This window comes from Pterocles gutturalis, unplaced genomic scaffold, assembly GCF_000699245.1.
Source record: "Pterocles gutturalis isolate BGI_N339 unplaced genomic scaffold, ASM69924v1 scaffold10944, whole genome shotgun sequence".
Lineage (NCBI taxonomy): Eukaryota > Metazoa > Chordata > Aves > Pterocliformes > Pteroclidae > Pterocles > Pterocles gutturalis.
Genome location: NW_010130855.1, coordinates 40945 through 66614, shown reverse-complemented (window position 1 = coordinate 66614; position 25670 = coordinate 40945). Strand labels below are relative to the sequence as shown.

General features: G+C 45.4%; 1 protein-coding gene across 1 annotated transcript; it reads right to left on the bottom strand.

Annotated features, from left to right (window-relative positions):
* Positions 1–10701: 10701 nt before the first annotated feature.
* LOC104466832 (lymphocyte antigen 6E-like) lies at positions 10702–17003 on the bottom strand. Its single transcript, XM_010080383.1, has 3 exons — positions 16952–17003; positions 11777–11896; positions 10702–10913 (listed from the first exon to the last, which is right to left on the bottom strand). Exons 1-3 carry the CDS (start codon positions 17001–17003, stop codon positions 10702–10704), a joined length of 384 nt encoding a protein of 127 aa, XP_010078685.1.
* Positions 17004–25670: the final 8667 nt, after the last annotated feature.

Sequence of the window (25670 nt, the reverse complement as noted above, 5' to 3'; positions counted from 1 at the left end):
GTGCAAAGCGGGCGTAGGAGCACCGCAGGAGGGAGGTTGAACCGTGGCTCTGCCTCAGAGGATTTTTCCATCCCCCTTTTGGCTCCTTTCTATTGCCCTGAAGGAAAAGACAGAAGTAGGAGGGCTCCCTGCATGCCGGACCCCACTTTTGCACAGCTCTCTTCAAGTGCAACTCCCTGAATCCACGACTTTTTTCACCCACGAGGATTTTTTTCTCAATCCCATCCTCTGTGCATCTTCGTTCAGAGATCCCCTGAGCACCCACCCCCCCTCCCCATACGTTCACAGCCACCCCGAATGCACACATACCTTCATGCACAAACTCCTGCGTGCAAGACCCCCAGCATGTAGAGAACCAACTTCCCTGCCTGTTTACCAAAGCCTAAATGGGATTAAACATGTAGGGCTGGGAAGCTTGAAGGTACAAGGACCCAGCCCGTGCGGTAGCATGGGGCAGCCTGGGCTTCTTGGTCTTCAGAGCATAGGGCAGTACACCAGAAAGGTTTGCAGGAGTGGCCCAGGTTTTGTAGGTCCTACAGAAATAGATAAGTCCTCTAGGAAATGAGCTGTGGGGAGGGCACTGAGGAAGGAACTTTGTGAAGCTGGCTGTCAAGGAATGGGAATGGTGGAGACGGCTGATGAGCAAGCAAGAAAAAAGCAGGTTTGACAAACTCTGTATGCCACAGATGGGTTTAATTCTGCAGAATCAGCATTTCCTGGCAAATGCATCTGTCAGAAGAAATTCCAGCTCCTGTCTTGTCAGAGTTCATTCGGAGTCCCCTACTTTGAAAACAAATGAGTGCCTGCAAACCACACTTCCCTTGTCTCTCTTACGGCTCATTGTTATTTATCATTGACAGTTATTCTAGCAGGAACTGCTTGTGAGTGGTGTGTTTCTGTGGTCTAATATCTTCCACTGGAACGGGCTGCTGGGACTGTTTCATTCTCTGGTTTACAAATAAAATATTAAAAAACCAGGAAGTTTCAGCTTTGCGGTAGCCTGAGCAACCGTAATTCAGATACATTCACAAGACCCCTGTGTCATACAGACCAAGTTCACGTTGTGCCTGTATGAGCAGATCTGGAACAGGTTGCCTGAGGAAGTTGTGGGTGCCCCATCCCTGGAAGTGTTCAAGGCCAGGTTAGATGGGGCTTTGAGCAACCTGGTCTAGTGGGACCTCGTTGAGTGGTCCTGCTCATGGCAGGGGGGTTGAAACGAGATGATCTTTACAGTCCCTTCCAACCCAAACCATTCTGTGATTCTATGATTCTGTGATCTGGCCTTTTGTAGCCTACATGTGAGCAATCTTACAGCATTTATCTCCGCTTTGGGGTGCAGCACCTAAGATTTAATTTCTGGGTATCAGGAAGACATAGCATGTTCCTTCAACTCTCCTGTTCCTTCAGTGTCTTGTACACTTCCCCATCCCCCAGAGACATGTACAAAGGCCTACAGCTTTCTGTTGTTCTCCCACAAACAAATTTAACATTAGCAGTTCCACTGTTTTCTGGAGAAGCCCCAGCTGTTGCTGGGAAGGAAGAGAGAGGACCAGAGTGGCACAGGACACAATTCACCATGGGATCTGGAATCATCCCAATCCTACTGAAATGGCTGGGTGGGGACAGCATCAATTACAGGATGCTGCAAATGGAAGAGGTAGGTAGAATGACTGGGGACCAATTTGCTACGGTGGAAGATGCACCAAGTAAGGAAGCCTTTCTGAAAGCTTGCTGGTCTAAGTTCATATCTCCAACCTCCTTACCAAGGCTATGGTGTGGGACAGCACACTGAAAGCTCAACATAGCAACTCTTATGGCAGGGCTTTCTGTTCTAGACCAAAATGCAGCAAAACCCTGCACTGAATGCTCCAGACTCTTCTTGCAAGTTTGGGGGTTGTTAGAGGGCTTCATTGAGCCACTGGCTTCGTACTGTGAATGCAAGAGAAAAAAAAAATTCTTTTCACAAGAAGAGGGAGGCGACAAGAAAGGCAGCAGGGGTAGAATCCAGCAGCAATAACATGGTCTGTGCTGGGGAAAGGCAAACACAGGTACAAAAACCATGCTTAAGGGAAAAGGAGATAAGGGAGCAGCTGGATCATAAAGCAAACTGGTGCTAGAGTAAATGTTTCAAGGTTTGCTTGCATGCTGGGGAGGAAAGTAAGACTATGGCAGCTCCTTTCATGGGTCCAAGGAGCAAGTTAGCAGAGATGGGTCCAGCAAATAAAACTAAATTACTACGTCTGCAAGGCTTTGGTGCTAAACTGGCACTTTAGGACTTTGAGCATGAAACGTGGGCTTGCTAAAACCTTGCTCAGCTTCTGTGAAGCCAGGTGGCAGGAAGAGAGTTTCCTTCACCACCACGTTTCTGTTTCAGGCTTTGGGTGACACTTCCTGAGCCTGGCTAGGGCTGTGCATGTGTGTCTCCATGGGGCTCCTAAACCCTGGTGGAGGTTTCAAATGAGATGTTTCCCTGGTTAGTGGAGCAGGATTGCTTTGTGGAGCAAACCAGCTAAAACCACCATACATGGATGCCACAGGAAGGGCACAAAGTCCTTTCTTTTCGAGTTACATCATTCTCCAGAGATGAGAGGTGTGGCCGTCACTGCCCCAGGTGCTGGCAGAGCATCCTACAATGCCAAGAGCGCTGGATGCACCATCCCCAGGACTCCTGTTCACAACATCCTGCTCCTCATGGCTGAATGAGAGGGCTGGCTTCATATGCCAACCCTTCCCCATCATCCCACCCCTGGATGTTTCTCTTCCTGAAGCTCCTTTTGGTTGCTCTGGGTCAGAGTTGCCCGGAAGACCCTCAGGAACATTCCTGGATCATCCAAGGATGCTCCAGACCCAGGTTTTTGGATGGGCAAACCAAGCCACAGTTATTTAGTTGAGCCTCCTTGCTGTCTACAGTGCCAAACAGCTTGATGTCCTCTGTCACCTTGACAGGCTGTTCTCCGCTGCAGACTACAGGGACAGACCTGAGATAGCTCTCAGTTAGCTACTGAGGTTCCTGAAAATGTGGGTGCACAACCAGGTATGTCTTTGGGCTGCACTATCTACTGGAATAAGACCTTCATCAGCCCACTTAAACTGTAGCCTGCAGTCACAATCAGGCTGTCAAGATTTATGAACTTTTGTTTCTGGTTGACGTCAATGTTTCCGTTTTCCATCTGTCCCAGAGTCGTTAAGGTGAAGGTGGTTGGTTGGCTGGTGCATGCTCAGTTGGTACCGGAGAAATCGGTTTTCTCACACCTCGTCTTTCCAGAGTCTGCATGACTCATCCTCTGTCTTGCTTATTTATTCTAGGCTTGTGACAGGAAAATGATTTTGAAGCTTTAAGGAGGTATCATTACTCAGGCAAAAAGTTAAACTGGTCGCTATTGTGATCTCTCCAGGCTACTGGAAACATACTGGAAGATATGTCCATGTCTGGACCGACCAGGCTACCTCTGAAGAAAGGTTCTCCAGCATTATCAACTGCCTTCTCTACCAATGGGCTCATGTTGTCATGACCTGAGTGCATGTGTAGGCCTTAATTGCCTTGACCAGTCTCATCTCTCTTCAGACTGTGCCCATGGGTCCAAGAGCCCCATTTAAGCTCAAGCCTGAGCCTTTTGTCCTTGCCAGGACTATGCTGTATGCATGCCTATCTCCAGCCATCTCCTGGATGGACCTTGGGCTCGTGCTGCAGGTAGTTTTTGTCCAGCTCTGTTTCTGGCCTTGTGATGGCCACTGGGCTGAGGTTGTAACCTTGTCTCCAACCCTGTCTTCTGGATGGCACTTGACTTGTGTAGTAGGTAGACCTGTCTCCAGTCCTATCTCTATCTCCTGGGTGAATTTTGGACCCATGCTGTAGCCTTGTTTCCGCTCCTGGCCTCTTTTGAACCATCAATGACATTCTACAGTGACCTGCAAAGGTTCCTGTTCCAGGGGGGCATCTCCTCTCCCACAGCAGGGACCTCATCCCCTGGTTGTTTTGAGGAGGGAAGAGGCTTTTCAGGCCCTTCCCCATCTGTTTCCACAAAAAAAAAAAAAAAAAAAGTGCCTCACTGTAAACAGCAAATTCACCAGGCTCCAGGGGGGCTTCACAAATTGTGCTGAAGCTGTAGGCAAGGCTTGTGGAGATTTGTAGCAGAAATTTTAAGTTCGGTATGAAAGACATAGGACGGGGAATGTGCAAAAGTGTGAAAGCACTTGGAAGAAACAGCAGAGCGAGGGTTAAAAGGAAAGGCATGTGTGGACTGCTCTAGAGCACTCTGTGTCTGACTTCATTCAGATGAAGAGGAGGAACAAACTGACCTGAGATAAGAGTCATCAGAGGGTAAAGAACAGGGTGAGAGCCATAAGACACCCAGATAAAGAAAACAAAAGAGCTGGGAGATTCAGGAATTTCGCTTAAGAGGGGTAAAATAAAAGGCAAAGGAAGGCAAAACAGTATCCTCTCTCTAAAGACTGTAAAAGGCAAGTCTAAATAATTTTTTTGTGCTCTGCCAAGAACCTCCGAGGCATGATGAGAACTGCATAGCTGTCATCTCTTGGCTACCCGTGGCATAGAAATGACACTGGACAGATCATCTGAGCACACACATGTTGGTGCTTGTGCAACTGAGCAAATTAAATCTGCAAGGATGGGGGTGAGAGGACAAAAATCAACTTGCTGGAGCTTTTGTATGATAAAATTGCTTTCTTCTGCTGGCAGATCTTGCAGTAAGTCTTATTACAATAATTTCCTGTAGACTGCAGAAGGGAGTTTCTCGTTCCCAGGAGCAGTGTCTGCACATTACCTAATTGCTGATTAACATCTGAGGCTGGAGCAGACCCTGGAGCTGGAGGCAGGTCCCAGATGAGCTATTGTGAGCACTGGGCACAGAGCCAGTGCCTGTTTCCTGGCCCTCCTGGACCAAGGAAGATGGAAGCCCTGTCACCCCCATCCATGAAGACAATGCTTGGTGTGGTGCTTAGGGATTTGCCTAGGTGATAAATCAGCGGAAAGAGGAGAAAATTGGGTGTCTCTATTGCTTTTGCTGTTAACTGAGATCCTGGGAACCCTGGAGGTGTTCTGGGGACTGAGTTCCTTTGGAGTAAAGTTCCTGCGTGATGTCAGTGGAATAGCATCTTTGGGTCCCCTTTGCTGATAGATATTGCTACATATTTTGGCTTTGAGCAACCTGGTCTAGTGGAAGGTGTCCCTGCCCACGGCATGGGGTTGGAACTAGGTGGTCTTTAAGGTCCTTTCCAAACCAAATCGTTCTATGATTCTATGATACAGTAAAGTCAAGCCTGAACAACACAATTCTGCTCTAGCGAAGGAAACCAGTACCCACAACAGGTACATGTGAATGACAGAAAGGAGATGGAGAGAATAAGGAGAGGCAACTGAGTTCCTTCTCCAGCTCCAGTGGAGACACCAAAATGCTGAGGACAATATTTTTTAATCATGCTTTGATGCATCTTGATAATGATGCTGAAGCTGCTGATACTGGAGGCAGGTCTCCCAGCAATCTACTGCACCTCTTCACTATGTACTAGACAGCAGGAAACCTTTTTGATAGTATGTAAAAGCTCCTTTGCTGCTGTGTGAACCCTAAAGCAAAAAGAGGAGAGAACAGAGCAGCCCAGGCCTTTCTTTTGGAGAAGAAACTGGATGAATCTCCAGTTTACACTCCCCATTGCAATGTGTAAGACTTTTCAATGGACTGCAGAGTTCCAACAAGGCCACCTTCTTTTTAATATTTTTTTTTCCCTAAGTTTGACACATGTTAAACTTGTGATCTGTTATAACACCCACCACAACTTCTTTTTCTGCCAGATTGCTCCAAGGGAGATTTCCCCATTCTGTATTTGTGCAGATGACAGGTCCAAACTAACTGTAGAGCTTTGTGCTCATCCTTCCTAAATTGCATCCTCTTTCTCAGACTATTGCTTAGATTTATTGGAGTCACACAGAATGCTATTTGCACATTCACACAGTTTGTCACCTGCAAGCTCAATGAATTTATTCTCTAATCTGTCATTCAAACCAATAATTAAAACATTGCATCATACCAGAGCCAAGGCAAGCCACAGGGGACCCTGTTTAATAGATCATTCCAGTTTGACAGCAAACTGTTGACAGTCATTTGCTCATGATTTTAGCTAGACTGTGTTTTCTTAGTTTGCTTATGAGACTGTCAGGTGATACGGTGCCAAAAGCTTTATTAACACTTTTAGCTATGTGACAGGTACCACTTTTACCCTAGCTATAGATTTTGCCATCTTGTCACAGGTGGGAATAACACCTATCTGTCACAAAGCTCTTGCTGTTCATCCCCATCTCCTTGATAGCCCCTACAGCATTTTAAATTGTTTGATGATTTCTTTCGGAGTTTTTTCCAAGACTGGGTCTGGATTGACTGCTCTGTATGTCCCTAAAGACTCTCCCATCCCCTTTATAATGGATGCTGAGTTTGGTGGTATCCAGTCTTCTGAAATACCCAGATTTCCCTATCGTGAAGAAACAGGAGCAGGAAAAACAGGCTGGGGTTGATAGCCGTGATGGATGCCAATTATTTCTTTTCCCAGTGCCTCTGTACCTGGACACCATTTAATTTGGCTGATATCCCTCATTGATGTGCATATTCATATTGAAAACACCATCTTTTCTTTATTTAGACCTGTGCCTGCTTCGTTTTAATGTTCTTGCTTTTGATGTGTTAATTGGCTAATCCGTGTTAATCTCATGAACATCTGCAGCAGCAAAATGGCTCTGCTACTCTTGTGTTAGATGTGGTTGGTGTCTCCACACCTTTTCCTGTGCACCTACTAGAAGCAAAAACACATCTTCCAACTCTGGGTGTGCAACTCAAAAGTTGTGGTGAGATTGCAAAACAAATCCTACACTGAAATGGCACATCCAAGCATCACCTGGATGTTTTCTCCTAGCAAGCACAGATAAGTCTGGAGAGCACCACCAACCAACCCTTTGAAAACACAAATGTGACTGGTTTTTCTTTTGGAGGAAGAGAAGACTTGGCTGTCTGTGCCTAAACTCCTGGGCCACAGAAGCCCTGATCTTCTGCCTGCACCTTCCTCTAGCCTGGTGAAGGTGTCACCAAAATCAGGAAATCAGAGAATCATAGAATGGCTAGGGTTGGAAAGGACCTTAAAGATCATTGAGTTACAACCCCCCTGCCATGGGCAGGGACACCCTCCACTAGCCCAGGTTGCTCAAAGCCTCATCCAACCTTGCCTTGAACACCTCCAGGGATGGGGCATCCACCAATTCCCCGGGTAACTTCTTCCAGTGTCTCACCACCCTCACAGTGCAAAATTTCTTCCTAATGTCTAGTCTAAATCTGCCCTCTTTCAGCTTATACCCGTTACCCCTTGTCCTCTCACTACCCTCCCTGATAAAAAGTGTTTCCCCATCTCTCCTGTAGCCCCCTTCAGGTACTGGAAGGCTGCTATTAGGTCTCCTTGGAGCCTTCTCTTCTCCAGGCTAAATAACCCCAACTCTCTCAGCCTGTCCTCATAAGGGAGGTGCTCCAGCCCTCTGACCAATTTTGTGGCCTCCTCTGGACTCTCTCCAACAGGTCCAGGTCTTTTTTTGTGTTGGGGGCCTCACATCTGAACACAGTACTCCAGGTGGGGTCTCACGAGAGCAGAGCAGAGGGGGAGAATCACCTCCTTTGACCTGCTGCTAATGCTTCTTTTGATGCAGCCCAGGACACGGTTGGCTTTCTGGGCTGCAAGCACACACTGCCGGCTCATGCTGAGCTTCTCATCAACCAATACCCCCAAGTCTTTCTCCTCAGAGCTGCTCTCAATCCATTCTCCTCCCAGCCTGTATTTTTGCTTGGGATTGCCTCAACCCACGTGCAGGACCTTGCACTTGGCCTTCTTAAATTTCGTGAGGTTTGCATTGGCCCCCCTCTCACTCCTTATCACCAGTGTAGCATTAAGAAGCAAGCATTCTCTTTATTAACCCCATTCTTGTGTCTGTTAAACATTTACACGGCTTTCGTTCTTGCAACAGTTTCATAAATCATATCTCCATGCTCACTTTTCAGAGACCTTCAGCTCCTCATTCAAGACTGTGGGCTTGCAGTCCAGCAACCAGGTGGGTGGTGGTATGACTGGCAATGCAACTGGTAACTCCTTTTAAACACAGTGAAAACCATAAGGCACTTCACCTGCAAAGGATCAATTAGCATAATCCTGATGTGGTCAGTTGCTCTGACATCCAGAAATTTCAAGAAAGGAAAGGGTTAATCTAAATTTGTAGACAAGGAGACCTAGGAACCCTCCTGTCCATTTTATCTTGTTGGAGGCAACATCTGTTTGGGTGGTGTCAGCAGGCAGCACTTCAACTGGTGTGGTGAAGAGGAGGGGAAGAGCTGGGAAGGTGATAAGGGCCTGCAAGGAGGCACGATGCACGCAGAAATCAGCCAGTGGGAGAAAGTCCCTGTAAGAAGAACCAAGCAGCTTTTCAAAAGAGTGTCCAATTGCTGGGGATCCCAGTGCGGAAGTGGAAGACCACAAAAAGGAGTCTTCAGTAGTGGTTGCTGGGCTCAGCTGGGCTCTGAGCAGACCATGTCTCCCTCCAGACCCTGCAGCAACCCCCACTCCACTGCTCAAAAAAAAAAAAAAAGATCTAGATGAGGTTTGCTCTCCCTCCTTCTCTCTGCTTGTCCTGGTCCCCCGCATGCCACCAGCCTCAGTGGACTTGTCTCAACCCTTGACTTGTTCCCTCCCCTCCGGCTGGCCTCACCCACCAGGTCTTTGCCTTCTCACGTGCAATGAAACTTGTTGAGATATAAATTGCTCCTTCTGCTTCTCCTTTTCTCTGCCAGCCTATCTGGTGGTAAATACAGTAATGGCTTTGGCCTGGAGCCCAACTTTCCTAGAATTTTATGAAAGCACACGATGTGTTTTAGTGAAGAAGTGTCTTCCCTCTTTGCGGGGTATTCATGGAGCATGTGCTCATGGCATCGGGATGCAGCATGGCCACCACAGCCCCTGCCGGTGCTACCAGCCCCTGCCCTTAGCAGCTGGACCTCTCTTCCTTTTGGTTTATAAAGTCTTTCCCTTCCCTTTTTCCATCATAGCTTTCCTTCCCTTTTGCGGTTATCTTTAGTGATTAATTAACAGCATGTTCTGCTGGCACATTCACATTTGGACCTCTTGACATCTCTCATCCCAGGGCGTGGCTTACCAGGATGCTCAGATCAATGGGTGTCAGCAGCTTCTTGTCCCTGCCTAGCACTGTGGTGTCACCTTCTTCATTCGCTTTGTTTCCCTCCTGTCCATTAAACAAAATGTTTAAAACCAAGCAACAGGCTTCAGAGTTCACGGTACAAAACGTGAAGTTCATGGGGCATCTTTGTCTGATCATCCTTTTGGGAAACCAGTTGCGTTGTAATTTGGGCAGTAATTTTGTAACATCTCAAAAATGTGCATCCTTCCACATGTGCAACCAAAACACAGTAGACTTCCCTCAGACAAACCAAAGATCTCATTTAGCCATCAAAGACAACATCTCATAAAAAAAAAAAAAAACCCACACCACAGAACAAACAAACAAAAAAACCAAAAACCAGAAACCAACAAAACAAAGCCCTTGATTTGTTGGGATGAGCTCTGGTTTCCCCCAGAACACAGCTGAGCTAGTGATGCTGCCAACTCTTCCTTTTTGTTTTGTTTTGGTTTGGTTTTTGATTTTTTGCAGCAGGGCCTATGACCAAGCAGCTTGGGGCTGTTTTTGTTAGTCTCTGGCTGCCTGCCCTTCTTCTTCTTTGTAGACACCCCCAGGCCCCCTGCAGAGCTTTTCTGTCTCCCCTCAGCTGCAGCTCTTACAGGGAGAGGAGGGAGTAGAGATCCTGGATTGCAAAACCAAACAAAACCCAGCACAATTAATCGTTTCTATGCCAGGAACATGGTTTTGTAGAAACCATCTCACAGTCTCTAAATGACTGGAGTTGGCAGCAGCTGTCAGCCTGGTTTGGCCCTACAAAAAAAAAACCCAAACCCCCCCCCCCCAAAAAAAAAAAAAAGAGGGAAATAGGTATGGAGACATCTTCTTTTTCCATTGGACCAGGTCCATGAGGAGGTGGTGTGCAGGCAACACATCAGTGCTGGGTGATAAAGGATGCTCATTTCAAAATGTGATACCCTTATGAAAGCAAAAAGCCAGAGGAGCCAGAAATTGTTTCCCACCAAAGCTGGAGGAATGTCCAAAATTCTGCTAGAAATAAGCTTTTTCTCTGCTTACTTGTTTATTAACTGCTTGACTGATGTGTGATAACCAACTTACTGTGAACAGAAGATACTCAACATCCCCTCTGTACTGACATAACTATTGAGCTACTACCCATGTTTCAGGCAGGATGGTTTGTTATTCCTTGCAGTGCTTTGAAACTCAAAGAGGCAAAAATAATGTCTTCAAGGATCTCTTCAAAGCCGTAATGATTTGAAGCCTGAACATGTCAAAAGGGCTGTCTTTTTCTGTGTTTCTGTAGGTCACTCGAATGTCTGGGGACACTTAGGTTTCAAGTACGCTTAGGAAATCAATGGGAGTTCAGCACCTAACTTATTTAGACTCTCTCAAAAATCCCAGGGAAGCTCAGCCGCAAAGCATGACTGTTTGAGAGCGCTGATTAAACCCAGAGCAAAACACTTTTATTTCAGACAACAATGCCATCATGGGGAGTTTTTCCTAACCCATCACAGTCCACATGCAAAGATGTAAGTGATACTGGCTAGAACACTCAGGGACATCACCGCATAGCTCCTTTGCTGGCTGCTGGCTCCATTCACATTGCATAACGGTTTCTCACAGCAAGAAATCCTCTGATAGGTTTGGTTTTGTTGCTGGCTTGTCACTGGACACGTTGGAGAACACATCTTAGAGATGACATATTTAGGCTTGTTGGGCTCTAATGCAGGAGAGGGGGAAAAAGAAAGAAAGAGTAGAATGTAAGAATCATTGTTAAAATGTTTCCCTGGCTAAATTGGTATTGGTGAATAAAAGGTGGCCAGGGGTTAGACCCCAAGGCAAATATGTCCTCTGCTCAGGACTAGCAACAGTCTGGTCACAATGCTGGTCTTCTCTGAGCTCCGTGTTCTGTCTGTCCCTAAAGATGCATTAGCATCTTAAGCTGAAAGAGAGTAGATTTAGACTGGATATTAGGAAGAAATTTTTTACTGGGACGGTAGCAAGGCACTGGAACAGGTTACCCAGAGAAGCTGTGGATGCCCCATCCCTGGAGGTGTTCAAGGCCAGGCTGGATGAGGCTTTGAGCAACCTGGTCTAGTAGAAGATGTCCCTGCCCATGACAGGAGGATTGGAACTCAATGATCTTTACAGTCCTTTCCAACCCAAACCATTCTATGATCCTATGATTATATGATTATATGTGTGGGTGGCTTTCAGCTCAAGCTGTCTGAAGCACTGCTCAGGCTGGGTCACTGCCCACCAGGGCAATTTTCCTACATCATAAAACCAGTTGGAATGTATGGTATGACCTGAGATTTGGTCTGAGAGCACATGGAGGTGTTTGAGGATGCTGAGCCCCAAGGACACACCTGCAGGATTGTGCACAGCAAAGGGAGTGAGCCATGGTGAAGTTTTACCCAAACATTTTTGAAAACAACCCTAGGAGCAAGTATTGCCATACGAAGAGTTCTTAACAGTCGGTGATCAGGGCTATTGTTATCATACATGGCTGTGACTGGGATGAAAGCCCATTCCTGGGACTGCTCTTCTACAGCACAAACAAGGTGTTATTCAGACACGTACTTGTTCCAACGTTGGTACGGACAGTCATGCAGTATTTGTCTTCCTTTGCGCATGTGGAAATGGTCAAACAGTTCTTGTTGAGCTCCTCTTCTTGGCACACGTAGCATATCAATGGGTAAGCTAGGGGAAAAAAAAAAAAGAAAAAAAAAGAAAAAGCACATTACGTGGTTTAGGAGCCACAATACCTACAATCAATACCTAAAATCCAGATATCTCTGTTTTCCTAGTTATAGCCTGATGAATGCTTGTGTGTGAATGACCAGTGACTTTCTTTATCCCTTGACCCCTGGCCGCAATGTTAAATCCTTCTCTGTCTCATATGTCTCAGGCTGTGAAGTGTTATCGATCTGTTTGCCGTCTCTGGCAGAGTAGATGTGAGTGGAATTCAGGGATTTGGGGTCTTTTCTGATGGAGATTATTGCCGAGGAATAGCATCTCTGTCCTGAGAGCTCTGCCACATGAATTGTCAATTACTCCTCACTCGCTTCGCCTTGGCAAGACTAGGCAGGGCTTGCCAGGCAGAACTTGAGGATGCCTTGAGCATTTTGAGGAGGTGGATAATGCCCAGTGTCCTACTTCTCTTTCATCTGTCTGGGAGAGTACTGCCACGTATCCTTTCTTGTGGTCGAACGTCACTAACTGAACTGGCCTAACCTTGGTCCTAGGAAGTCTGGTGAGAGTATTCAGATATTCTGTCAAACTTCTGCATGCTACTGCAAGATAGAGAATAAATGGGAAGTCTTAACCAAAAGTATGGTTTAACTGAAATGCAGTTTTTGTGGGATAATTCATACAGCTGCAATACAGATATAGAAGGCAGGAAGGGCAGGCAGCAATGAGCTGTCTCGTCTATCAAGAATGTACTGCTTGCCTTCAAATACAGAAGGTGATGGGTAGACCTCTGGAAAGCATCTGGAAAGTAACGATAAAAAGGAAGAAGTGCAAAAACCACAGTCTGTTTGAGAAATCACACCAAACTGTCTGCAGAACTCTCCCCAGCTAGGCAGACTAATTGATTTATAGGTTTTGTGGTGGTGGTTGGGTTCTGAGCTTGCAAAATCACCCAGAGCAAAGTATGTATTTTTTTGTGTAGGAGGGAGGATGAGCTGGTTTAAAACCAGACATTTTTGGAAAGGAAAGCAAACACAGCACAGAATGCTTGCTAAGTTCCTGGTAAGTCTGGGGACAGTCTGTCAGTATGGAAAGGGCAGAAAGCAACTTGAGGACACGTTCCTGTGAGTGCAGTTTTGCCCGATAAGAAGTTATCAGCAAGAAAGTGGAAGGACAACGTAGGTTAGTGAGTCCATTAAATGAGAAGTTCCCAATGAAGGGAAGGAAAAGGAAGAGAAAGGAAGGGAAGGGAAAAAGTATTGACTGTCGATGCTGAGAGGGCCATAACATTGTGTCGCTTTTTTGCTTTGTTCATCACTAGAAAAGTCGAATATTATTTCAAGGGTGGAGGAGATGCAATAAGGTTTTACCGAAGTTTTTGGCACAGTCTTAGAATCATAGAATCATAGAATAGTTTGGGTTGGAAAGGACCGTAAAGATCATCGCGTTCCAAAGCCCCTGCCATGGGCAGGGACGCCTTCCACTACATCAGGTTGTTCAAAGCTTCATCCAACCTGGCCTTGAACACTTCAAGAGATGGGGCAATCTTGAATGAAGTTGTGATAAGCAAGACCAGGAAACACGAGCTAGTGAAAATGCAACAGAATGGATGCAAAGCTAGATATGAAAACATACTCACAGGGTAGTTCACATGGTTATTGGTCAAACCAGTTGGAGCAGTGCAACTCCTGAGGTTCTCCAGAGCTCTGCTGTGGGCTCAGATCTATCATCACTAGTAAAAGTAGGGATGTGTCACAGATGGAGTCAAAGTTAGTGATGCACTTCACTTGCAAGACAGAAGCAGCAATATAGTTTATTGATATAGAATAATAGAATGGCCTGGGTTGAAAAGGACCTTAAAGATCATCTAGTTTCAACCCCTCTGCTGTGGGCAGGGTTGTCAACCACTAGAGCAGGATGCTCAGGGCCCCATCAGCCTGGTCTTGAATGCCTCCAGGGGTGGAGCATCCACAACTTCTCTGGGCAACCTCTTCCAGTGTCTCACCACCCTCACAGTGAAAAATTTCCACCTAATATCCAACCTAAATCTTCCCTCTCTTAGTTTAAAAACATTCCACCTCGTCCTGTCACTGTCAACCCCTGTAAATAGTCGCTTCCCCTCCTTCAAGTACTGGAAGGCTGCAATGAGGTCTCCCCAGAGCCTTCTCTTCTCCAAGCTAAATAAGCCCAATTCCCTCAGCCTTTCGTCATCAGAGAGGTGCTCCATTCCTCTGAGGGTTATAAAACACTGAGTTAACAATGTTCAAATGTTAATGTGACAGTGATTTAAGATTTGATGGGAAGGTACACTGGATTCTTTACTACATATAAGGACAGGGTCAGACAAAACTGTCAGGGAGGCACTCCCATTGAGTCACAAGGTTCAGAAGGGACCCCTTTGCTCTCTAAACTCCTTCTCAGAGAGGAGTCTAGGTGTGGCTGGACCCAATCCTAGTCCCAGACTTGGTCAGCAGTTTATGTCTAAAGGATTATATATGCACAATCAATCCTTTATAACAGTTAGCTAAGATTTCAGTTTAGCATGCTGTTAATCACTTACTGAGAATCTGTTGTGGCAAGGAATCTCTCAACGTCAAGGAGTAACCTTGAAAGGTATCCCTACTCAAGGGGAGATCCTGGCATGCAGCTCACTGCCATGCAGGAGAGCTCAACAGGCCCTGGGCTGCCCACTATTTATGGAGTAAGAAGATTGACTTATAGTCATGTTTGCCTACTAGCCGTGTTTCAGTTGACACATCCTCAGACAGCCCTCAGCTGTTGAGCAAGATCCGCAAAATAGCCCCTGGCTATTGTGTTGTTATCTGTCTCCCCTGAATCGGATGCAGCCATCACGACTAGATGCATCCATTACAGCCACCACTGGTGGTTATCACTTCAACAGGTTAATAGGAGATAAAGGTCAGGACACTGTCACAGGATGGGAGAGAGGATGCACATCACATTTTCAGATGACGCCAAGGACAAAATAGCTGAAAACATACTGTAAGTAGAGTTCTAAGTGATTTTAACAGATTGATGTAATAAAAGAATGAAAAAAGAATTAATGCAGTTCAATAAAGAAAAATATATTACACTAAGATAAAAATTAGCCATTTAAATATAGGACGGGGAACAACTGGTTGAGTTACAATTAAGGACTGTAGTGTAAACAGAAGGAGTCAGCCCTGTCACACTACAGCAATGGAAACAAACGTCACCCAAGGGAACACAGGCAGCAATGTCATGTGCGAGATATGCAAAGTGGTCTTTCCACTCTGGCAAGGCCTCAGCTGGAACACCGATGACCAAATCTGTATATGGCACTTCAAAAAATATGTGAAGCATTTGGAGATAAAACAGAGGGAAGGGAGGAGGAATGGTGTGATATCTTGAAAATGTGACCTCTTAGAAAAGGCTGGAAGCATTTAGTTTGTTTAATAAAAACAAGAATATTATGAGGAAAGACACAGCAACCTTCTTCATGGAAGGAAAAAGAAGCTGCAAAGAAGAAAGTTCTGCACATCCTATGGTACAAATACAGGAGAACTGTACAAAAAGAGATGTTAAGAGATATTAAGACTAACTTTCTAAAGGGATGAAGGTCTGAGCAATTCCAGACTCTGCAATCCTCTTTGTTGAAAGCTTTCAAGGACACATTAGACAAACACCCGGCCTGGTTTTAGAGTATTAGTCCAGTATTAGAGCAGGGAAGAGGATCATGACCTTTTAAGATTTCTTCTGGACATAATATATCTGTAACAATGAGTTCATGGAAGCAAATGGCAACAGAACCTCTTTGGTGGGTTTGAGATCCAGAGTTTTGATCAAAAAGTTGCTTATTAGAGTCTTTAATGGAACCCCAGATACATGAGAAGGATCGGGTAATGGTTTCCAAGATTTCATTTGTCCCTGTATTAGGCCAGAAAGCTGCGAACCCTAATTGTTGAATGTGAAAGCCCTGATATTAGAATTACTAGCTTTCTCCAGTCTAGACTGGGCTTCAGAAAGGTACTGTATAAAAGACTGTCCTTAAGTACATTTAGAAGCTGATGCCAATAAAAAATATCATCAGCCTACTACAGCAATAAGGTATCCCACCATGGATGCGTGCTACCGGAGTCTTGGATCGCTATTAGCTTTCCACTTTATCCCGGGTAACACCAAGGATGTTGCCTTTGATAATTACTTTCCTCTCTCCATTATCTTCAGAAATTATTGGCACAAAATATTTTCCTTTTTTTAGAACTGAATACCCTTTCCCCACCCTAAAACTGGTCAAAGCTGTTGATCTTCCAGGCATGCTGCAGAACCATCTGTCCAAAAAATTGTGGGAGTAGGGGGTTGATACATCAGAGAGCAAGAATTAATTAGATGCCTCTTTCTTAACCCCTGCTAGATATGTATCACAGTTTCTGGGAAACCATCAGGCGTGGGGGAAATATTGGCAATCTGGTCATTATTCCTACATGCAAGTAGAGATGTAGCAACACGTGTATCTGTCCCAGAAGAAGGACACACATTCAGAGTACCTCGGACTTCCCAAAGATGCCTTTGACATGACGTATGCACAGAAAATCTCTTTCACCTCTGCCTCTGGTTTAATCTATAAAGATTCTCTCTGGTGCATTTCATAGGGAGCAAGACACGTGGCAAGCCATGTGGCTTGCTACAATGGAGAAAGCAGCAGTACAGAAAAGTCTGTAAAATACTCAAAAACTGATACGGATTAAAAAAATATGTTTTGTTATGCTGTCTGGTACTTCCAACTTGCATAATTTGGGGAGATCCCATAGATCACTCTATGAATATAACCTGACATCCCACACCATACAACTAGAGCTCTGTCACCGCGTACTGTCTGCTGGAAAGCAGAATTAGTTTATCAGGATCTAATTTCTGCAGCATATCATTCATCAAGGAGCAAAAGGAAGTTGATGATAGCATGGCTGTGACATTGCAACACTACAAAGTCGGTGACAGCCCTCTAAATTTTCGCCAAACAAGAAGTTTTCACTGTCTTCTCTATAAGCCTTATCTTAACTAGTAGCAGCATTAGAGGCTTACCTTGCTCCACGCACAGAACAGCAGCCAACAAGGTGACAAGAGTAGTCTTCATCTCCACCAGATCCTCTCAGCCAGACTGGGAAGGTGTTTGGAGGGCAGGTTATATACCTTTTGAACAGCAGCAGTTTTACAGGTTCTAGATGGCTCACGGGTCGACATGAAATCAACCCAAGGGTGTGTAATGTGCATGTGGGAGTTCTCCCTGCTGGGAGCCCATGGAACAGGTTGGCACCTTGGGGAAAAGTCCTTTTAGCAAAACATTTCTTGCTCTTACAGTCATGTGAGTGATGGAAATGAGGATCTGCTCTCTTCTCTTCCAGATTTCTTCCTTTCCTTCCCCCCAGCAGAAGCAGGAGATGCACTGGTGAAATAGCAGAAACCAGAGGCACAGGGAGATAGTTCTAGCAGTGCATCTTTCTAATCCCTTTGGATAGTCAGCGCATGATGTGCCAGGGTTCGTACTATTCATTTGCTTTAATTATTCCACAGTACCAGAAGTTCAGAGTCTCAACTGGCCTACGCTGGTTTGCCTCCAATAAAATCAGTATATTTTACACTAAATTAAGTTAGCTAATGGTTCATTAAACAGAAGATTTTCCTCAAATTTTCATGTCAGTCTTCATTTCTTTATCAATTTTCCATTACTGTAGTTAATCCCTCTGTTTGCTTCTCTCTGGGTTGTAATTCTCAAATACCTTATACACTTTCCATTTAAGTTTTGCTTCTATTTCAGGTATCCTTGAAAGAGTCTGCTTTTCTCCACACCCAACAGGAGAAATCAAACCTCCATTTATGATACCACAAATTGGCATCCTGGAATTGCTGCTCTACTGTGAAAAAAAAGCCATCTCTCAAACTGTCTCTTCTTCAATCTTTCCTCTTAAGTCAATCCCTTTTCTTCTATTCCTATGTGTTGCTCTCATCTAAATTTCTTAAAATCTGTTTCTGACATTCTGGGAAATAAACCCTAATAAAAGATGCAGCTTGTGAGAGCTTGAGCTGCCACCTCAACAGAGCTTCGTCCAAAATGAGATTAGTCCTTGACAGCAGGTAGCAGAATGAGCAAAAGAAAAAAATTGCCAAACCCCACTTTTGCTGGAAATTATGAAATAACTTAGCAGGCATTTCCCTAGAAGTAGCCACCAGTAGGGTATTTTTATCTCTTTCTAATATGGATCATTCCAACACTGGATTATTTCCTTATCTACGTGAGTTTATGATACTTTTTCAGATCCTCTTAAAGTGCTCCTAGAATGACATTATCAGGTGGTGAATTCCAGAGTTGTTCAAGCCTGATGTCAAAATAGACACCCCAACTCTTATTTACGAAGGTTTGTGAGGTCAGCAGGGGACATGCTGGTGATGATCAAACTGAGCCTTGTGCTTTGCAGAGGGCAATTTGTTTTACAGCTCAAGTGTGTTATGAAAGGGTTGTTCTTCATAGTTAGTGGGTGTGTCTTCTTGCTGGTATTTCACAATGAAGGTAAAAAGAAGGAACCATTTTCTGCCTTTTTTTTGGTCTTATTAATTATCCCGTAGACTTCTGTAATGTATATTCCTTTTCCCTTCCTCCATGAATGAAAGACTGCTCTAATTATTGTCATATCCCCCCTCATGTTGACTTTGCCAACATCCATTTGTTCTGACATGAACATTCACACAATAGGATGTTGGCTCCGTGCAAGTCAGCTTTGAAAGAGTGGTGAGGCTAAAACATCCTTAGTACTGCCAACAAATATGTACTGATGAGGGAAATTTGATTAGGAAACAAGCTCTTCTATGACAAACAGTTATCTGGGAGTTGTTCCCAGGACATTAATGTCTTCGTTAGTACCAAGGCACTGGAGCATGCCCTCTTCCCGGTGCTGAAGAGTGATAATTTTGACTGGGTCAGAGCAGTTCCTTCTTTCTCAAGACAACAGATGACAAAACTCAAAAGCAGTCAGAGGCAACAATTAAGCCAGCATGGGGAGGGTGTCTCCTGCTGCCCATCACCACAGCCTTCAGCCTGGAGGAGAACCTGGAGCAGGCGTGCCAGGGACATCAAGTGAGGAGTAAGATTGAGGAAGACTGCAAAAAACCCAAGGAAGCTGAGTCACCTCTGCAAGCTAAACTCATCGCTATCCATTTAGGAAAACTAAAATGCATGTCGAAATGGAGCCATGAGTTGGCTGTATGACAACAGAGCAAGAGCTAGTTTTGAAAAAGGGATGCTTTTGTTGCTTTCCATGGATTCCAGAAGCTTTTTAGACCCAGTGAAGACCTTGCTTTGGTCTTTTGCATCCATCTTGTCTCTGGCTTTATCATTGATTCACTGGGTGTTAATCGGATCTGGGAAAATAAGCAGAGAGAAAGGGAAGAAATTTCATATTGTGAGGGAAAAGACAGACAAATCATTCAGCGAGAGCAGAAGGCAGTATAGGTCCTTCAGAATCAGTGGTGATAAAGCTCTGAGTGAGGGAAAAGAAGGGACAAAGTTAAAACACCTCCTACAAGTGTCTAATTTAGGCAGGGGAAGGCCTCCTTGGCTGATTCAGGTCCTGGCACAGTGACTCAGAGCACCAGAAACTGAGCTATTATATAATCCATGCAGAGAGAGCTCCAAAAACTGTGCTGTTAGATAATCCATGCAGAGAGAGACAATTACTTCCCAGGAGCAATCCCAACTATTTGACTGAGACATCTGTCTTCTTCGTGAGAGCCCTCCAGGCATCCCAGATGTCTCTGCAGGGCAGCTCAACACTCTCATCCAAAGAGTATGCAACCATGGAAGCCAAAAAATAAGAAACCTTGGGTGGAGGGATGGGCAATTAGGCAACAACATCTGCGTGGGAGGTGTCACATCAAGATTTCTCAGGAAGGCTGGCAGAGAGGAGCCTCCTCTTACACAATACCCGTTGCCAAGGGAGGGCTCGCTAAGGGAGCTTTTGTGGTTTTAGGGCCTCCTATCCCTCAGGACAATTGCTGCTCCCACTTCCAGATAAGAAACCTTTTATATAACTTGAGATGTGGGTCAATCTTTGGTCCACGTGCATGGATTGTGTTGCTGGGCAGGGGGGAATGCAAAACTTATGGGGTCAGGGAGAAACCAGGCACGAGGGACGCAGGCTGAGACCCATGGATGGAGCTACCCTATTAGGGATGGGACTCCTAGCTTCCCAGTGCTGTTCATAATTCCTCTGTGCAACCATAAGCAGATGGTGAAACCCTCCATGGCAGAAGCAGACTCTACCACATGCCTTCTCCCCCTTTGCCCACACATTTTTATACCTTTCTTGACATGCCAGATTCCCTCCCAACCCAAAACAGAGACACCTGCCAAGTTCAGGTAGCAAAAACAACGATTTTGTTTTAAACCTGGATGCCAAGAGTGTTCACAAGCTCAATGGGACGAGACCTGGGGCAGTACTAGCCCCAGCTTGGCCTTTACCTGTGCCAACCAGCACTGTTCCTTAGAAATCCTAAACCTGTGAATAGCCAAGGTTGAAGACTACTTCAAATAGTTCAGTTGCGACCACTTTACAATCTGGTTGTGGGACAGAGTATGGGCATCCAAGGCCACAGGACAGTTCTTGGCTCATTCAAGGTGTTCAAATGTGTGTACCACTTGAGTATCTCTAAATCTGGCGGGAGGAGAAGAAAGGTGAAGGGGGTAGATTGGACAGAAGAATGGAGCCAGCTCAGCTGTGGGAATAGAAACCATGGGGACAACAGAGTGTCTCATGGCTTGAGATGGAGTATATTTGGCCAACCTTGCATTTGTAGAGAGGAGAAAAAAAATGAGCTGAGGCTCTAGCAAGAAAATAGAGGTTGGAGGTAAAGCCCAGCCTAAGACTGGATGAAGAAGCCAATGAGGAAGGATGGGAGAGAAAACAGCCAGGGAGTGCATAGCTGGGGGTCAGATGTGGATGGGAGGAAGGAGGGGACAAGAAAGGATGGGAGCAGGTTGGGGTGAGCTGGAGCCATGAGGTTTCCTTTGCAAACCTGTTACAAAGCTCTGGCTGTTTCTGAGTGTTGTTCTTCCTCTTCTCTTGGCAAATACCCAACAGAGTGAGCAAGGCATGTCTCCCTGTGCAATGAGTCTACAGAGGGAAAACCAGCTGGGTGAGCTGCACCCGACTAATTACCTTGGGAGATCTTTGTCAGGGTAATCCTACTGGAGAGCTTCTTCAGCTCAGGAGAAAGCATTTCATCCTCCTGTGACTCACAGCAAATCTCTCATTCCTGGCTAAGATTATCCATGAGGAAGGTTAGTGCAGGGGAATGAGTTCCTTCAATTTTAACGCCAATAGGAAACTTGGCTAGAAAACATAAAACATTTATTTTCACAGTTAATATTTTGTTATAGATGAAACTGAAATTTCCAGACTCCAGCAGACACACGGTAGAAATCGTCTGTCTTTTCTGATTATTTTCTTTTAAGCACCATGCAAGATACTTTTCTCCCCTTTTGAAAATAATCCATAATGCTTATAAAGCAATTTCCACTGGAAGATCTTAAATCAGTTTTCAAGAAAACTTAATGCTCAAGATCCCTTCATGTTGGGTCCTGCCTTGTCCCCTTGGTTTGCCTGCTGGAGAGCTCAACAGTCATTTCCTTTCAGCCAGCTGACCCAGAAGAGAAATTGAAAGCAAGTTAAAATAGAATACAGTTTACTCTGAAATGGAGTCACAAAATGCCACTTCTACCAATGCAGGAAAAAAAAAAAAATATAAATAAAAGAAAATATGGGGAGAGGCTTCCTGAATTGAATGCAAAAAAATATTTCAACATTATTTCAATTCGACTTGCAGACTACCACCTCTGCTTTTATTGCTGCTAACATGGATGCATCCAGCTGCTGCACCCAATGTACCATACCACACAGCCACACAATAGAATAAAATAACACTTTATTGTGCCCAGCTTCAGTTTAACAGCTGTAATATTAAAGGCTTCCTCAGACCAAAATGATACAGGGCAGAAAATGGGATAAGGGGAAAAAGGGGAATGGCAGGGACAAAATGAAGGGGAAAAAAATGCGTGGAGTTATAAAGACCAATAATAGGAGACATGGTGAATATATGGTGCCCTTCTGCATGTGCAGGGCTCCACATCATGCCTTTTTTCTTCCAAACACCATTTCGAGGTAGGGCTGTGCTCTTTTGCGTTGGCATCAGAGCACAGAAAGAGCAAAAAATATTTGCTGATGGGATGTGACCTTCCAGGATGGACAAACAGGGCAGCATTCATGCTGTACAGATGAGAGTTTGATCCCTTGTGATGCAAGGCCAAGCGGCTCCTTTCCCAGCCCCTCTAAAAACCCAGCCAGAGGACACAGGCAAGACTGGCCAAGGTGCCCAGAGCTATCATGGTGTAGCTGGTTTTCACACTGCTGGCACCACTGATGTTGCACAAGGAAGTCTCGCAGCAGCTGGTAGCAACGCCGGCTATGCCAATATTCAGGTCGATTGTTGGACAAAAAGCAGAGCATTTCTTGGTAATACGCTGGCTACGGTCATTGCCTGAAGTGGGAAAGAGAGAAAACAGGAAGAAAAATCAGGCTTTTTATCTTGTATATTTTTTTCTGACTTCAGTGGTGGGCTGGCTCTGCAATATCCAATGGGGAATATATTATTCTGTGCTTAATGCTGTTGGTTTTCCCTTGGGCTTTGTCACACTGCATCGTTATTTGTGTATATGTGACCTATGGAGCCCATCTCCAGACTTGTGCCTCCTCTGCTGTTTTCTGGGCCAGCTGGGTGCAACCTAGGGGAAGAATTTGGAGATCTAATGCCTTTGTACAGTGCAGGATTGCAAGACTTCATCGTCACCGTGCCTTGGGATTGCTCCTTCCACAGTACCTGACCCTTTCCAATTCCACCACCTCATGAGCATATATTTGAGCTCGGAGATGAGACAAGAGGTTTGTGCCGTCACCGTGCCTTGGGATTGCTCCTTCCACAGTACCTGACCCTTTCCAATTCCACCACCTCATGAGCTCGGAGATGAGACAAGGGGTTTGTGCAGAGAAATCCTCTCTCTTCCATTGTCTCCCTTTCCTAAGTGTGTTTAATCAGCAGCGCAGTATTATTAAGATATATTGCAACAGAGATGGGCTATGCTGAGTCCCCCCCCACTGCAAGATTTCCTCTCTGTGTGCTATGATCCTCGTTAATTCTTCCACCACACCTCATGGTGGGATGAAGCTCTGCAGTCAGCCTAACCTGAACGCCACCTTGTCATCAGAGCCTTAGAAAAGCTTCACACTTACCGTATCCTGTGGTAGAATAGGTTGTGAGACAGTACTTCTCATGGTCGGAGCAAGTGGTTGTACTGAGACAATGGATGTTGGAAGTTGCATCTTTGCATGAGAAACATGTCAAGGAGAAGGCTGCAAAAGAAACACACAGCACCCATCAATCACCTCTAGAAATATCCGTAGGAGTACAATATGGGTGGTGCTGGTCTAGATGGAGGATCCATCAAGCCCAGTAGCCACAGATAACCTCCTGGGTGTGTGAAACTTGGCCCCAGCAACTCTCCTGGACCCAAAATTACTTTAAGCTCATATTCCTGACGCTGATGTGGTTTGCTCATTTAGAATCATAGAATCATAGAATGGTTTGGGTTGGAAGGGACCTTAGAGATCACCTAGTTCCAACCCCCTGCTATGGGCACGGACACCTCCCGCTAGACCATTTAGTAACCCTCAAGGGATCTTCCTTCTGGATGCTTACTTGAGTCTCCCTTGAATCCACTTAAACCTCTGGCATCCCCAGCATACTTTTTGAAAGAGCACCCCAGAATACTACCACTTGCAGCATGAAGCTCTTGTGGCTTTTTTCCAATATGGCTCACCCAAGTCCCATTTTCTGGCCACAAGTTCTTGTCTGGAAAGAGACCAGTGAATTCCTGTCCACCCTCTTTTGCATCCTCTTCAAGTCATCTGAAGACTCCTGGACTACACATTCTTTCTCAAAGCACACAGACCAACAGTGAATTATTTAAAAATTCTTTCTGAATACAGAAAAGGAGAAGCACACCTAAAAGTAACCCCCCTGGCCATACTTGGTATGAATATTTTGCTGCATGCCCCTACAACATATCTCAAAGACAAGTGACCTAGATCTGCTTCTCAGTGTTTGCTGGGGAGATGGACTCTTGCATTTTTACCGCTTCATTTTCAGAAACTTCCTGTGTTGGGAGGCAATCTTGGACCTGTAGAAGACAGGGCTCAGCAAACCTTGGCTGCAGCAGACTCCTTTTTACAGCCACCCATGGGTGATGACTGCCTGACGCTACCAAATGTGTACATTTGTAACACTGTACATCTTCAAAGCACTGTGCTAATGTGAATGAATGAAAACAGCTTGCACTCAAGTAAGCTAAAGCAGTCATTCGTAGCAAAGAGATCCTTGGGGAAGGTTTATTTGCATGATAAGGGGAATTTCCTACTCATCTGTTCATCTGGAGCAAACATTCGTGCAGTAATGTCACCCACGGGGTGGGGGGGGAGGGAGTAGGCTCTGTCTTCTCATTTCCAGGCTATCTGTGGCCAGTTAATACCCGTCTTATTTTTGTACCAGCAATGTCCTTTGCCTTCCTTGCTCTTTGTCTCCCTAATTCTTCTTATCCCTTGCCCAAGCTTCTTTGCCCTTGTTGGTGCCTTTGCCAGCAATGTCCCAACCTCATTGCTGCCCTTATTTAACCTTAGTCAAGCTTTTCTGACCAAAACAAACTCTCTGTTCCCTAGCCTCCTACTAGCCCAGATGTGACCCCAGCTCAGGTGACCCAGGTGACCAGGGTGTGCAGTGTATTTCATAGGATGCCACAAAAATGCCTTTTAGGGCACTCTTCGTTCTTCTCTGTGGAAATTGTCTCCCCACTCCAGCTAACAGCTCCTTGCCCTTTCCATGGCCACCCAGCACTGACCATCAATTTCATCCTGTGGTCTGTAGTCATAGAATCACAAAATGGTTTGGGTTGGAAGGGACCTTAAGTACCATCTAGTTCCAACCCCCCTGCCATGGGCAGGGACACCTCCCACTAGCCCAGGTTGCTCAAAGCCTCATCCAGCCTGGCCTTGAACACCTCCAGGGATGGGGCATCCACAGCTTCTCTGGGCAACATGGGCCAGTGCCTCACCACCCTCAGAGGAAAAAAAAGTCTTCCTTTAAACTAAATCTACCATCTTTATTTTCTTTTTCTAATCCTTGCAGATCCTATTTTCCCTCTTGTCTCTCACTGAAGAGCAGCCAGCAGAGGACATAGAGCCCAGGCAACTGGTCTTGCAGTGGCTCAGATCCCATCTCCCTCTGTTCCCAAGCTCAACACCCTTATTATTTCAAAAGCCTCAGACCTGGCACCCGGCTCACTCTGACTTGATACCAAGACTGTTGCAATTTGCCTCCTACCTTGGTCATGCTAATGTCCATCTACAGCCTCTCTTGGCTGTCCTTCCTGGCTCTTGTGTTCAGTATTCTCCTGAACTTTTTTTTTTTTTGTTTTCCAAATCTATGACCCTCCTTTAGACCATCTGCACTCAATGTGGTGTGGCTTCATTCTCTTTTCCTGTGCAAATCTCACATAGGCACATTTCTGCTCCACCCCACTGAGAACCACCCTTTCCTCCCAGAATAACCATACACTAGAGCAGAGTCCCCAAACTGGGTTTTCCAGAGGTGTAGCTCATTTTATTCCTTAATTAATCCAGCTTCTTTCCTAAAGCACATTCCA